Below are 16,407 nucleotides of genomic sequence, written 5' to 3'. Positions count from 1 at the left end.
AGTAAGTCTACCAAATGACATAAATGAAAACACAATATCTACACAAACAAAATATCATGTTTTCAACTTACGTAATATTTGGTGGCATGATACCTTATAAAAATTAAGTGGCACGTAAATAAATAATTTACTTGGTATTTTTATTGCACACGTTGTCCTGTTTTTAAAGCACAGCTTTTGTAAGACTTTGAAGTCTTTTTCAGCGCCGTTCGTCTAATTGATTTAACTTTGCATTCAAAATCTCAGCTTGTATATGAACTTTCCGAAGAGATGGCGTCACACTAGACGCCATGACAATTCGGGCCGTTTTGGCGGAAAATTTAAATGGTCGCATAAAAATGAAAAATAAACCAATGTAGCGTTTGTTTTTTATTGAAATATTTATATTTTGGGTATAACACACTGCAAGCAAAAAAATGAACTACTTTTTGAAAAATTGACAACATTTTTTTTATAGTTTAAATTACGATTAGGCAGACGTGCTACCCGCAGAGTTCTACCACCTTTAAAGTTATTAGTGATATTGTAGACAAATTAGCACCAGATTATTATATGCACTTACGTCATTATATTTTTAAAGGAGCTAAATATAAATTCTTTATACTGATCATCAGTAACTAGTTTGCGAATGCACTTAACCTTTGAGTAATAACTGCGCACATTGTTCTATCTCTTTCTTTTTAAAGCAGGTTATATCACTCGTTCTAGTTGTAAGCATATATGTTACTATAGTATAGATCATATTTTTTAGGGTTCCGTACCCGAAGAGTAAAAATCGAACCCTAAATTACCCTTAGTAATCTAAGCCTCCGTTTATCTGTCTATTTGTCACTGGACTTTTTTTGAATCGTAATAGATAGACACTTGAAGATTAGATTTTTAAAGAGTTTGTATTACTTATGGCTGCTATAACAAAAAAGTACTTAAAAATAAAAAAGGTTGAAAATTAATTAAGGTCCACATACAAGAAACATTTCGTACGATTTATCTATTGAACTCTAATAGGTAGACAGTATACATATTCACAATTTACTTTTATGGCTTCTACTGCAACAACAAGTTCTAAAACAGAAATAAATGAAAATTAAATTTTGTTGGTACGGAACCCCCGCTTGCAACTCGATTCGCACTTAGACAATTATTTTACTTATTCGCCAGTCGTCGAAGAGCAGTATAACAAGTGACGCGTTTACGTGATATAATTGTTTTGTTTTTACCGACCAATGTAACCGGAGATATAATTAAAATGGTAAGCCTTAGATATATAATTATACTCCAAAAAAATTGACATGTCCGTTCGAGATATTGAAACAAAAACTTAAGAAAATTATTATGTTCATTTGCAAGTTACTAAAACTAAACACATCTTGAATTTATTTTTGTTTAACCGGACTTCGCGCAAAAACTAAACTTTTTTTCTTGTGTTTTATCGGAGTCAGTCCGGCGATGCCAAATAGTCTAACGATAGATCGAAGTGCTAGTGTATAAAGATATACACATACGCCGTAATTAATAATCAATCTATCTATTTGTTATCAAAGTTTGCAATTTGACAACATCGGACGGAAAGAAATTGTCAAAATTAAATGATAAATAATAATTGGCAATGGATAGATAGATGGCAATATTTAGAAAATATATTGTTACTGTTATCTTTAACGGTTTTATTAGTTTCAACCGAACTTGGGGAACTTTGATAGGTACAAGTAGAACAGAAGAGAAGAGAGTATCTGAAATGCACCTAAGTCTTCAGACTGGAGTCTTAAGGTATTAGGATTTAAAGAAGTTTTTGAAGGTGTTACAACCCTTTGTGGTTCAACTCCAGCAGCAGCACCACCACCTCATTTATTTCTGTCTAACAGCTGTATTTAGCGCTGCTACTGCGTTCTAGATTGAGTGGGCTGGTAAGGGAGATGTACTGTTCCGACGCATTCCAACTTAGGTCGTTTGTCCACCGCACCGTCACCGACCTGATACCGAGAACGATATTATTTTGGAGCCGATTTTAATATGTCGTGACGGCGATAGTTTGTCCATCGCGAACGAAATCGGCGATTTATTTTGTTCCTGCTGTCACGAGTGTGACGGCAGTGTATGGACAAGTTCCAATGTGTTTTATATTGCCGACACATCGGCTCGTCAAAATCTCGGTGCCAAACTAGCGGTCACGCCGATTTACTCGAAATATCGGCGGCCGGGATGACTGTGCTCGGGTGACGGACGTGCGGTGGACAAGCGGCTATAGTAAATGTATATACGCTACTTCGGCGCCGTCATTAATTATCGGTATCGGCTTGGTGACGGTGGCGGTGGACTAACAAGTAAGTAGGTAGTAGCAACGTATTTATGTTCGAGCTTAGATAGAAATATATTCTTATCTGGGGTTCATTACAGTCTATGATCGACAGTAGCCACTTCGCATCAAGTGGACTGCATACTCGTTTTCTACTTCTATATATATACAAAAAATACTTTAGTAATAAGAAGAACAGCGGGGCTTCACTGAAATCCGGTTTAAGTTTATCTAAAAATAACATTTATTTGTTTCTTATTAATCCTATTACTGACGTCAATGAATGTTTTGGTTTTTGTATTGTTATAGTTTAATTACTTAGTAGGCTAGCAATAGTAGATTGGGATGGAGGATGCATAATATCTGAGGCGTTCCAACTTAGTCCTCAGAGATAAGCTCTGTGGCCAACCTCACGTAAGAATTTGATTTTATCTGGGGATCCAAAATTGTGAAGGTTGTAGGTCGACTTCGGCGGCACCACCACCACACCTATTTCTACCGCATAACAGCAGCGTTAAGCGCTGCTGAGTTCTGGTTTGAAATGTATGGTAAGGGAAACATACTTTTCCGAGGCGATCCAGCTTAGTCCTCAGGGGTAGCGGCGCATCTGTGGCCGACCTCAGGTAGGAGTTACTAATCCTACCTGGTGTAGATCACAAATGTCCATGGGGGACAGTAGACACTTACCATCAGGTGGACTGCATGCTCAACTGTTACTCCTATATTATAAATAAACATTGGCAAAGTCAGAGTCAGCGAAAAGACTAAAGTCAGCTGGTCTCTCAAATTTATCAGCGACAAGATCTGTAAACTTAGTGTGGCAATAAATATATCCTCCTGTTTGAAGGTTTTTTCATTTCTTGCCGAAGAGGGTGTCTGAACCCATAAGTAACTGATCCTCAATATTTTAAATATCGTTTACTTAGTACGTAAGTTATTCTAACTTTCTAACTAATATTAAGCTTATGCTTTATTTCTCATTTGCGAATATAATTGTGTTTGATTGCCATACTTTCACATTATCAGGAATTCAGAATATAGGGTACGTTATATCCCGAAAAAAAATACCGTTCCCTGATACGTATAAAAACCTCAGACCGCGAGCGACACCGCAAGCAAAAGCTAGCACATTATGTATTTGTATTAGCTAGTACGTTGCCTTAATTTTCTTTTTTCTGGCTATCTTTTAAAAGACTTTACATTACTCTTAACTAAAGCAATGACAATACAAACTTGCAAAACGGAACGAGTCACTAATCTAAAAATGTGCATAAATTTATCATTAAATAAGATTATAATCTGCTATATGTATAACAGTTGAGGAAAATCGAAATAATAAATCGTATATCGATCAGTCTAAGTTACTCAGTAATATATCATGGAAAATAGAAAAAATATTCCTACGACACGTGCTTCTGTATATTTTAATCGTATATTTTTTTGTATATCGTATATATTTTGATAATATTATTTTTATGATGACAGAATTTGAATCTTTCTTCTATAATTTAGGTATGATTCTGGTGCTACCAAAAATAATACCAAGTATTTCAACAATAAATAAGGTTTGTTAAAAGACCATAATCCAGCATTGGAAAATAAAAAGAGTTACTTACAGCCAGTAACAAAATTATTATGTAATTTAAAAGTGGCGGAGATACACAATATTGTATTATTGTACCATTTTATAACGTTTTCCTTATATGTTAGATATACAACCGATTATTTTTTGTTTGAAAGAATATACCAGCGTCTGACATAATCTAACATTTATCCTGTTGCAGGAAACCAGCTCATATGAACTGCGTTATTTCATAAGAAACTCTTTAGTTCGACGTCTCTGTAGTTCGACTCCGGCAAACCATCGCCTCACCATTTTCTGCCTAATAAAAGCAGTGTAAAGCGAAACCACCTGCCACCTTCTTCAGATCATGGGCCCATCTAGTCGGGGAGCAAACCTGTATTCCTTTTGCACTTCTGCACGAATGTTTTCAAAAAGACAAGAAAATAAAGTAATCTTGTTCTTCCACCCGGTTATTTGTCCTAAGAACTATGTATGTATGCAGGTGGTAAAATCCTTTTTGGTCTAATAACAGCAGTTAAGCGCTGCTATGTTCCGGTTTCAAGTGTGTGGTGGGCTGGTGGGTATAGGAATGCTTATCCAAGGAATTCCATCTCAGTCCTCAGGGTAGTAGCAAAACGTCTGTTGCCTCAGATAGACTCTTATCCCACCTGGATTAAAGATGTCCATGGCGGGCAAAAGCCACTTTCTATCAGGTGGACCACATGTTCATCATATATTCCAAAAAGAAAATCTGCCCTTATGATGAACTAAGCAATTTATTTCCCAGATTGGAGCAATAGCAATTCTAGTCATTCTCCTGGCGTTCCCTACACACGAGCAGGATGCACCAAAGTCGCCCTGTCCCACGGTCTTCGAGTACGATCCTGCAGGAAGCAAGCCTGGACAGTGGTATGCAGTCATCAACGTGAACACAGACAGCACCTTGCATTCCCTGTGGCTGAATATTGTTCTGGATCGCAAGGTTGATCTTCTTGGGGTATGTTTGGCTAAAATATGAATAACTAGGGACTCTTACACATTTGCATTTTTCCAGCAGATGCGCAAAAGCCTCATCAACACCACGTATAAAGCTTTGTCGGCGTTTATTCTATTATTTAATAATTCTTTGCATCAGTCTCACAGCATAAATTAGCAGCTTTAATCAATAATAGTTACGAATTGATCGATTACTGATAAATCCTTGAAAATAAGTTTATTCGTCTGATAAATCATTTTTGGTTTGGTCATTGTATCTTCTTATCGACTTCCGAAAATTTGTTGCAGAGTTGGCTGGGACACGTAACCACTTCAGACAACACCGACTTCAGAGTGGAGAACACTACGATTAAAATACACCCAGACAAGCCGCTAGCTGTACGGTTCTTTGTCAGGTTCGACCCACTGGTCAAAGTGCCAAGGTTGCACGCGATAAGACTGAACGGCAGAGAGATCTGCAACGCTGATAGACCAGAGCCAACGAATGATGGACCAGGTGACAGCATTTTGAACAGACCGAATATTAATGTTGAACGAAAGACTCCGAAGCCAGAATGGGCAGTCCAATCAAAACCTACTGGATCAAAACCTAATACAGGACAGCAATATACCAGGCCAACAAATAGTAATAAGAAACCTATATACAGCGAAGCAGCAGACAAAGGACCGATTTATATTCCAACCCCTCGACCACACGAACAAAACGTCGTCAATCCTTACAGCATGTAAGTTAGATTCCCTATTTTTTATAAGAATAGCAGACGAGCTTACAGTCCATTTGATGGTAAATGGCTACTGCCTCCTATAGACTTCTGTAATCAACCAAAGATAAGATTACTTCTTAGCTGAGGTCGGCCACAGATATGACGCTACCCCTGAGGACTCAGCTGGAATCCTCCTTACCACACTTGTCCAACAACAGCGCTTAACACGGCTATTATTATCCCTAATGCGATTTTCTTTCGCAAATAACAATAACAAACAAAAAACATAAATAAGTAGTTACTGTTAACTTTTAAAGATAAAAATTCCATGCAAGATTTTCCTGAGGAAGTTTGAAATTGAATTTTGTTTGCTTTAATCGGATTTTTAAGAATAAGTTTTTGTTTCCTGATCAAATGTCAATAATGTTCATTTAAGCAGCTACCACACACACACTTGCCGCAGGGGCTTTCTAGGATGTAAGAGTAGGGATGACACTTAATTGCCTCTTTAATGGTGATATGTGTAATTTACGAGATTGGCCCCGCGGCAGGGTGGCAGGGGCACGAAACCAACCTTGGTCCCTAGACTGCCCCTGCTGCCATAGCCAAAACAGGTCCTATATCGTCCTGCACCCTAGATTGCCCTTGCAGCAGGTGTATGAGTAGCCCGTCTCAGTGTCTAAAATTTTAACAGCGGAGGAGGACAAGTGCCAATTCAGAAGTTGACACCTCATCCGCAGTACCAGTCAGTCACAACCCAACGGACCACCACGAGGTATGACGACTACTATGACGATGACAGGTGAGCACCAAGTTTAGATCTAATAGATAAACATGGATTGATGGATAGAAAAATACTAAGCCTATGATCAGGGTCCAACCAAGAACATTCACGAAAAGTAAAGATCTACAACAAGGTTTCTGTATTAAACGGGAAAATTTAATGAGCTGAATAAAAGATATAGATATACATTGGCCACCTGCCGCGCTTGGCATGAGTATCATTTTGCCGCCCAGGAAGTAGATTGACGAATAAAAGGTCATCCAATCTACCTTAAATAAAATTTTGCCGCCCCCTATATTGTGCCGCGTACCAGATCATAAGGGAATATACCAGCGTTAGTAAACAATACACGACAGCCCGCGTCGACTACCCCCGACGTTTACCGTCGGGGGTAGTCGACGACTGTCGCTGTCAACAGGTGCGGACTGTCGCTTGTATATTACAGTATAGCACTGCTGGACGTTGGGTCTCCTCTCGGAATAAAAGTAAGTAGACCAAAGTCCAACACAATTAGCCAAGTGCAGATCGAAAGACTTAAGACAACTTTGATACCTTATTTTTCTTAAAGACTCTCAGACATATAGATTTCCTCAGATTGTTTTCCTCACGTTGAGGTATATGATAAATGATAATTGATTTCTATTTGATTGATACCAATTATAGCACAAGAACGATGGGCAAAATACCTGGGGTTTTTTTATTATATTGAATTAGTAAGCGACCATGCAGTAGGTATTCTGCTTGGTAAGTGGATACTACCGCCCATGATCATCTAAGGTTGCGCACAGATGCGTTGCTTCCTCTGAGAACTAAGTTGGAACGCCTCGAATAAATGCGTTTCCCTTACACCCTCCAATCGGAAACACAGCAGACCTTAATACTGTTATCATTGGATAGAAATAGGGGTGGCGATGGTGCATTTTGAGTCGAAACACCAAGCGTTCTACCAACTTCAGTGCAGTTATTTGCAGGAAACCAAGTCCAAGCGACTTCTTCCCTGGAGGTGGACTGATCTTCATCGTACCAAGCAGTTCAGGGTCAAACTCAGGCGGCAATACGGGTACCAGCAATAGGCATACACCACAAAACGTAAGTTCTCAAATCTAGAATTCGAAAGAAACAAATACTTTACACACCTCGTCAATTAACCCATTGCCGTCTCATTGTTGGGATCGGTACTCCTCTCAGGATGGGAATGATGAGGCTCTAGTTCGCCATGCTGGCCAAGTGCTTATTGGTAGACTCCACATATATACACATACATCACTTACATACATACAAGGACTTTTTTTAAAGAGCACTCACGTATGCAGGTTTCCTCATGTCGTTTTCCTTCACCATTAAAGCAAGTATTCATTAATTTTTAATACACATTACTTCGTAACTTCAGAGGTAGTCTGGGGTTTGAACCTCGGACCCCTAGTGGTGGAATATTTTCGCAGTTTTTTCATAGGATTGAGGTAGCAAAGTAGTAGTCATTATCGCCCATGGACTTCCGTAACAAACTCCATATAGAACAGACGTTCCAAAGTCACTCCTAAGTTGCTACTCCGGAGGATTTAAATTGGTCACCTCACAACATATATGTAATTTGTGTGATAAGGGAGACTTACTTTCCCGAGGCGTTCCAGCTTGATCCTCAGGGGTAGCAGAGCAGACCTCTTTTCAGAGGAGATCTTTAATGTTTAAGGAATATCTAATCGTATCTGGGGTTGATTACAAATTCCATAGCGACAGTAGCCACTTACCATCCGGTAGACTTCTCGTCTGCTACTCCTATATTATAAAAAAATGTGCCAGTATCCACACTCTTCCACCAAAACGCATTATTTTATAAAATAGCATGGCAAATAGCCATAATGGCGTTGTTACATATTTTAATACAATACTGTCTGACGCATCAATGCATCTGTCTCAATTAAACTGGTTATTAAAATCCCATTAGTATTCTGCGGAGATTAAATTGTAGTGTATGTATATCAATTTTATATAAAGAGCAAATAAATAGTCTTGGTATTATCCGCGTAAAACTGCTAGTCCGCTCTGAATATAGGACTGAATGGCGTCGCCAAAGCTAACTGTATGACTACCCGTGCTCGCAACAACTTCATAGCGGACTAGCAGTTTGGCGCGGACTATAAAACTATTGTAAACTACACTTGTATCTGGCAGGGCCAGTTAGGCCCTGCCCTGATTGCCGGGACGGCAAGGAATAGAATTTTTAGGCGCATTTCGCTTTATCTATAGAACCGTTATAGATAGGTACTCGTAGATCATTCAAATTTTGAAAATCATGATGATCATGAAAATTTGATGGTATGGAACCTCGGTGTGAGTTCAACTCTCACCTGCCCAATTTTGATTATTTATCTATTGTTGCGTACTTTAATTAATATTTCCAGGAACAATGTGGCAAAGTGGTGAAGAGCCACCCAAATCCCCTGGTGATCAACGGCGAACGCACTCTACCAGGACAGTGGCCCTGGCAAGTAGCATTATATCAAGCCCAAGTAAGTAGAAAATTTAATACATAACTTATAAGTGTCACTCAACCTGCGTGCACTACTGTACACTGCATTATTTGTGGACTTCTATTGCGCCGCTTGAGAAGAAATGAGTATTTTTTGTAACGTCATTCTTTATCCAATATGGCGGAGACTGCAAAATGGCGGGCCAATTTGCCAATGCCATAAGTTTGAACTAAAAGAATTTTCTTAAGAATATGATATATTTTTTTAAAAACTTTTTATTCCGATTGCGGAGGGTAATGATTTCGAGGGTAAGAGAATGTTTGTTTATATATTTTACAGCCAAAGATATAAATTCAGATATTATGTAATCTTGTCATTATGTATAATATCTACTCAATCTGGTCAAAGTGATAAATAACACGGAATTAATCACATTAACCAGCCATTATATATAACATCTCCAAAGACTTGGATAAAGTAATACAACAAATATAGGTAAAGATAATAAGTTTCTATTTAAATTTTCCTCAAGCATCATTATATTTTTTGTAATTTTATAGTGATCCACATGTCGAAAAATAGACATGTCGAGATGTTTTACGCCCAGTCTCTGTATACGATGTACGCAAATCAGCTATGGGGTGGATTAATAAAAATAAATGCTCGCTTAGTGTTACGTTTTCTTTTATGTTCCAACCAGGGCCGGATTTAAGGGAGGGCAACCGGGGCGGCAGCCCCGGGGCCTCCACAAAAGAGGGGCCCCCACAATAGAGACGTCTGATTTTTTTTTTAATTCCGACTAGTAAAAAAATATTTTTTCATTTGATATTTTTTTTTCCGCTGTTTTATCTTTATCTACAGTACTTTGTACAAATATGAATACTAGAAGAATCTACCTGCGTTTCACAATAAAATATTTAATGAAAAACTCAACTGAAAAAATTGTTCATTTTTCGGAAAATAATTTGGGGCCAGGTGGCCTCCACTCCTTTGTTGCCCCAAGGCCTCTAGACCTCTAAATCCGGCCCTGGTTCCAATCTAACCTAACTAATCCTGTAGAATTTCATACAGGTTTGGTGTTGGTTAGGTTAGGTTGGAACTAAAAGAAAATAGAAAACTAAGAGAGCAGGGCGCGGCAGCGCCCTGCGAGCGAGTGGTTCCGATTCACGATAATTCAGACCTAAACTATATGATTCATAGTTACTGTGATACAACAACCAAGAGGAAGTTGATACATCAGTATTCATCATTAATAATTTCAGTTAATCTTAAGATTTACCGCACTTCGAGCTTTTACAATAACATATTTATTACTTTAACTAACTTTAACCTGCTATAATATATAACAGCCGGATAAAGTGATTAATTTATCACATTGTATGTACAAATTAGTTACTATACATTATGTATAATAGCTTTTGATCACTTTGACTGTAACATATACATACATATATGTCTCATTCTTTGGCATGCTCTGCAGCCCAAACATTTTACGAATTTTAACATATGATTTATTATTAAATTATTTTTAGGCTATCCTGTTTTTTTTAAATAATACTGTAGTTTATTACAAATTACCTTCCAGACAGTCGACAGCAAATATATCTGCGGCGGCACCCTCGTCTCCACCCAGCACGTGATCACCGTGGCCCACTGCGTCACCCTTAAGGGTTCTAAAGTTTTAGTAAACAAAAACACCCTATTGGTGTACCTTGGGAAGCACAACCTTAGGACGTCGGTAGAGGGCGTGCAAATACGGAATGTAAGATTTACCACCTAATTATTTCATTAAATTTTACTTTATTTAAGGTCTATATATAGAAATCCGTAGGGATTTCTGAATAGCCTAATAATATTTATAATTACCTTGAAGACATGAAGGTTGTAGATAATGCTAAGCCTCCTTTGTTTTCCACTTCAGAGGCACTACCGTCACACCTATTTTCGCTTAATAACAGCAGTGTTACGAGCTAGTGTATTCTGGTTTGAAAGGTGTAGTAAGGAAGACTTACTTATCCGAGGCGTTCCAGCTTAGTCCTTAGGAGTAACCACGCATCTGCATCTCAGATAGGACTCTAATCTTATCTGGGGTTAATTATAGATCCATGAGCGTCTGTAGCCACTTATCATAAGATAAACTGCATACTCGTTTCCTACTTCTATGTTATAAAAAGAGCTTTTTTATTTCATGTATCTTTTTTATTTTAGTTTTATTTACATGTTTCAGGTAAACAACATCGTAGTGCATCCAGAATACAACCCGTCTATATTTTCCAAGGATCTGAGTATCTTGACACTGAGGGAACCCGTGAAGTATACGGAGTTCGTGAGGGCCGCTTGCCTGTGGCCGGAGAACTTGAGCAGTCTCGACTCTGTCATTGGGAAGATAGGTTCGGTAAGTTTAAGAAATTGCCAGTATACTGTACCCAAAGGGAGCCAGCGGAACCTACTGCGAAGCCTCCGCTGTCTGTCCGTCTGTCGCAGGGCGAATTTTTGAGCCATTATAGGAAGGCACATAATTTTTACAGAACGTATATCTGCTATAACAACTCATAGAAAAAATGAAAAATAATATAAATAAAACGGGAAATTCCACAATTTTCCATTTTTCGTAATAAATATTGAACCGTAATAGGAAGACACTTTAAATTTAACAATATAATATGTATATTGTATAAATACTAAAAGTAAAAGAAAATGAAAAATGGTGGTACGTAACACACGACTCATACTTGGAAAATTATTTACATTTTTTATACGATTTGACTTGTTAGTGACACCAACCGACCAAACTAACATATAAATAAAATATATATCATCACATACAAATTACAACATGATTATTTTAGCAACATTATTCTAAAACCAATGTGACGCACGCCACAAGATGGACAAAATTTTAAATTAGGTTCCCTGTAGTGTTTTCTCCAACGTTAACGCAAACATTGACAATTTGCAATGCACATAGAATTTCGAAAAATCAACTTTAACTTCAACAAACTTCCGTCAAAGAAATCTTACCCTGAAATTAAGAAGCAGAATGTTAAACCACTTGGCTTTCTTTTTAGGTATATTTTTGTTCCAAAATGGAAGCAGGAAAATGACAAAATATGACGTCAATGTTTGACAGCGATGATGTGTTAATTATTTCAGGTAGTAGGTTGGGGTTTCAATGATAAAGGAACAGCTTCAGAAGAACTTATGTTAGTCACCATGCCCGTGGTTGATCAGTTGACCTGCGTCAGGTCCTACAGCGAGTTCTTTGCTCGGTTCACCTCGGATTATACCTACTGCGCTGGGTATAGGGACGGTAAGAGCTTTTACTAAATGAAAGAGACAGCTAAAGAATTATTACTAAATCAAAAAACATGAGTAGGTACTGCCGCCCATGGACATTTGTAATTAACCCCAGATAGGATTAGATATTCCTACCTGAGATCGGTCACAGATGCGCCGCTACCCCTGACGACTACGCTGGAACGCGTCGGAAAAGTATGTGTCCCTTACCACACCATTCAAACCAGAACACAGCAGCGCTTAACACTGCTGTTATGGCTGAGATAGGTGTGGCGGTAGTGCCGCAGGAGTCGAACCACAAAGAGTTCTACCACCTTCAAATGCTTATTTCAGGCACAACTGTCTGCAACGGGGATAGTGGAGGCGGCATGGTCTTCAACATAGATGGAGCTTGGTACCTCCGAGGGTTGGTTTCCCTAACAGTGGTGCGGTCCAACGAGAACAGATGCGACCCCAGTCACTACGTGGTGTTCACTGACATCGGCACGTTGCTACCCTGGATACAAGAGCAGATTCGGTACTAGATTATGGAATTAGGTAATTTTACATCAAAATTAGGCATATAGCAGTAGTCTACTCGTTTTCGAGAGGTCCAAAATTCGAATACCAGGCAATGTACTGACCATGTTCTGTTATTAGACCGAAGATTGTAGTTATTTCGTTTGATTTGAAACATTACGGAACTAGATTCAAATCAAATCAAATCCCTTTATTTGTAAACTATTGTAGCTGTCCCGGCAAAATTTGGACCGTCTCAAAATCTATTTATCAAATATATTTCATATAAAATATAGCCTATGTTACTCGAAGATAATGTAGCTTTCGAATGGTGAAAGAATTTTTAAAATCGGTCCAGTAGTTTTTGAGCCTATTCATTACAACCAAACAAACAAACAAAGTTTTCCTCTTTATAATATTAGTGTAGATAGTGTAGATATAGGATTGAGGGATCAAGACTCACTATTAGCACAGCATTCAGATAAAGAGTAAAATAAGTAGATAGATCACTAAATATTTCGAAAACTTATTTTTTTAAATATATTAGTTTCCTTACCAGGGAATAAGTCTATGAGAGAGACGAAATAAAAAACGGTCTTAAAAGATTGGTAGAAAAAAAAACAAATAATATATATTAATATTGTTGCATTTCTCAGACACTTGGCTACAATTGTTTTTAAAGTGTAAGTCATTATCTTAAATGGTTATCTGAAAGATATCGCTAGATCAGTGTTAAGGCCGCCAATTTTACCTAAGATTATTTTTAATGCTGCATATTTCCTTTAGTTTGGTGTACTATGAACAGCAGTATTTTATTGTATCTTTTAATAAACATTCCCTTTATACCACAGCCCCACCGTGAAAGTTCGTACATTGCAAACGACACAAACACACAAGAAGACAAGCACACAAACAATAAAACACAGGCAAGATATCTGGTATCCTATAGATGTCAACAAGGCCTAGGAACTCCTTTATATGTTATATCGAAGGATTGAAGCTTTATCGAAGTCAATCCAACTGACTGAGCAAATTCAGCACTACTCCTGGCAAAGGAATCTTCTAGAAGATAATTAGAAATTAATGATCACTTGCTTAAACGGTAAAGGAAAACAACGTGTGGAAATCTGCATATTTGAGAGATCTTTTAAAAAAAGTTCGCAAAAAAAAAGTATGTGAAGTCTACCAATACGCACTTCACCAGCGTGGTGGACTATGGTCTAATCCTTCTCATTCTGAAAGAACATTCGTACCCAGCAGTGGGACAGTAATGGCTTGACGACGACAGAAGATAATTTTATCTAAGTCATCAAGCATGGCATTGGCAGAGCAGCAGATGTATAACCTCAAGTTAGAAGAAGTTGCCGTAATGCCTTTCAAGATGACTTTTAATATTTACTTAATGTAACGTTAGTTTTAAACTCGTATATTAAGGTTTGGTTTCTCTCCTTTGAGAACAAAGGAGTTGAAATGGTCATCAGAAGGCGATACAAAGGTATCGCAAATATAATTCTGTGGTTCTTGGCAATGCAATATTAGTACTGTAGATAGCAAGAACTCCTTAATGAGATTCTCGTCGCATATTCTCGGTTTTGAAGAAGATGTACTCCCTGCAGAAACTGTAAATCTGTGGTATTTGTCAATTGAAATTAATATTGTAAATGGCCAACAAAATTTCCATCATATATTTTAGGCACCAACTCTTCTGTTTCAATGATGAATCGGATATTGTACAAGATATCTATCGGTATAATTACAAAAATATATATTGATCAGGAAGGATTATTAGGACTAAGTAAACTAAAATTAGGTAGAGTGAACCTAATTTTACCACCGATACCTCATATGCTAAAAACCATCAAGGTGTTTGAGCTGCAGGGGTGCCAAAGAGACACACTAACATATGTAATCATATTTTTAAATTGAAGTTGATAAATTAGGTAACCAGGATTTTGAAGCAATTAAAATAAATTAATTAAGGCAATTGTGCGTTTAAAATAAATGTAATGATTAAACAAAAATATCTATTATTTATCAAATACACAAGTTACTAATTTAGTAGATAAATAGTTCATGTCAATTATAACCTTAGCCCTTTATATCATCTTACAATGTTATAATCTGCGCCAAACTACTAGTCCGTTCTGAAGTTATTGCGAGCAGGTGTAGTCATTTCTATGTTCAGAGCGAACTAGCAGTTTTACGCGGACTATAACTTTATAATTATATTTTAAAAATAAGAAATCATTTGAAAACATTCCAAAACTCTCCGTCACTGGAAGGTTTTTTAATATAATGGAGGAGTATTAAACGAGTATGTAGTCCACCTGATAATAAATGGATACTGCCCCATGGACATCTGTAATCAACCGCAGATAAGATTAGATTCCTACCTGAGATCGACCACAGCTGCGCCGCTACCCCAGGCAACTAAGCTGGAAAGTATGTCTCCCTTACCACACCGTCAGGACACAGCAGCGCTTAACACTGCCGTTATTAGGCAGAATGGTGTGGGTGTGGTACCGCTGGCCTCCAACTACAGAGGGCTCTACCATTTTAAACAAAACTTTTTTTCTAATGATCTGGAAACTGATTGATTAAAAAGTCTCTAGAATCCCATTGAGGGCAACAAAATGAACAATTTACAACTACAGACATCGTATGTGGCATACTTATGCCACACTTACTGAAGCCATGTGAGGTTTTGGTTTTAAGGGCTCAAAACCTCGAAATCGCCTCAAGTGAAGTAGCATGGTGCCTCGTGTCGCTTTTAACAGGAATAGCTCTACAAGAAAAGTCATGCCGTAATATAATAAAGCTTAAAGGACACTGGCACTGACATAGATGTATATTTTAAAAACATACTGAGCGACGGCCACTAACAGGCCGTCGTCACTAAATCGTAGGGTGCATGGCGAGTTTTTTAATTTTCCGACAGAAGAACTAGCAGCAACGGCAACAAAATAAATCAACGGGCCGAAGTCATAGATTAGTAAAGATACTTCGCCGCCTTGAAATTGAATGAAGCCACAAACAGCTTATTTAAGTAAGTTCTTTTTTTGAATTCTTGACTAATAAAAACATTTTTAGAGAAAACTTACGAATAAATAACTAATACTGCGTAATTTACGTAATACATAAATAATTATTTCAAATATTTTAGGGACATATATCAAATATTTTAGGGACAGCACGGAGACGTGCTAAAATGTCCCTAAACTTTTTTACGCAACTATTTCAATTCTCAAAACTGGGTACATTTTCTTCTTAGGAGTGAGTCATCTTTACTAATCTTTGGCAGAAGTAGAAACTTTCGAAACCTAACCTGAATAATAAAATAAAAAGAAATGAAACTGACACCCAGTGACACATTTTTTCTGTGCTGATACCGGATGACGTTTTGACTTTTGCAGTTTGCTTTGCCGTCTTACGAATTTTCGATCATCTCACGAAGGCAAGATGTCAATATATCCACAGGTGGTAGAACCCTTTGTGGTTCGGCTCCGGCGGCACCACCGCCACACCTATTTCTACCTCATAACAGCAGTGTGAGGTGCTGCTGTGTTCCGGTTTGAAGGGTTTAGTAAGGGAGACAGACTTTTCCGAGGCGTTCCAGCTTAGTCCTCAGGGGTAGCGGCGCATCTATGGCCGACCTCAGGTAGGAATATCTAATCCTATCTGGGGTTGATTACAGATGTCTATAGGCGGCAGTAGCCACTTACCATCAGGTGGACTGCATGCTCGTCTGCTACTCCTATATTATAAAAAAATGACCACAGATATATGTAACGGTACATATA

At 37.9% G+C, this 16,407-nt stretch overlaps 1 protein-coding gene across 2 annotated transcripts; it reads left to right on the top strand.

Annotated features, from left to right (window-relative positions):
* The first annotated feature begins 1,136 nt into the window (after positions 1-1,136).
* LOC140746103 (uncharacterized) lies at positions 1,137-14,628 on the top strand. Of its 2 annotated transcripts, none has more exons than XM_073078107.1 (11): positions 1,137-1,249; positions 4,645-4,854; positions 5,142-5,578; positions 6,252-6,332; positions 7,313-7,430; positions 8,744-8,851; positions 10,398-10,574; positions 11,040-11,207; positions 11,966-12,122; positions 12,443-12,646; positions 13,459-14,628. In XM_073078107.1, exons 1-10 carry the CDS (start codon positions 1,247-1,249, stop codon positions 12,631-12,633), a joined length of 1,650 nt encoding a protein of 549 aa, XP_072934208.1. In that variant the 5' UTR covers positions 1,137-1,246; the 3' UTR covers positions 12,634-12,646; positions 13,459-14,628. The 2 variants fall into 2 exon arrangements, with proteins under 2 accessions (XP_072934208.1, XP_072934207.1); XM_073078106.1 differs by having other exon boundaries at positions 6,252-6,359.
* The last annotated feature ends 1,779 nt before the right edge of the window (positions 14,629-16,407 follow it).

The sequence above is a fragment of the Epargyreus clarus genome, unplaced genomic scaffold (assembly GCF_041222505.1).
Source record: "Epargyreus clarus isolate Ecla_fem2 unplaced genomic scaffold, WU_Ecla_fem_2.2 ptg000012l, whole genome shotgun sequence".
Taxonomy (NCBI): Eukaryota; Metazoa; Arthropoda; class Insecta; order Lepidoptera; family Hesperiidae; genus Epargyreus; species Epargyreus clarus.
The sequence above is the reverse complement of the archived record's forward strand: the minus strand, read 5'-3'. Positions and strand labels throughout refer to the sequence as shown.

What these genes read in the sequence shown, in the direction of transcription:
- LOC140746103 (XM_073078106.1), top strand. An exon ending in GCAAGGTTGATCTTCTTGGG is followed by an intron (nt 4,855 to 5,141) that starts GTATGTTTGGCT and finishes AATTTGTTGCAG; the next exon opens with AGTTGGCTGGGACACGTAAC. An exon ending in TCATTGGGAAGATAGGTTCG is followed by an intron (nt 11,208 to 11,965) that starts GTAAGTTTAAGA and finishes TAATTATTTCAG; the next exon opens with GTAGTAGGTTGGGGTTTCAA.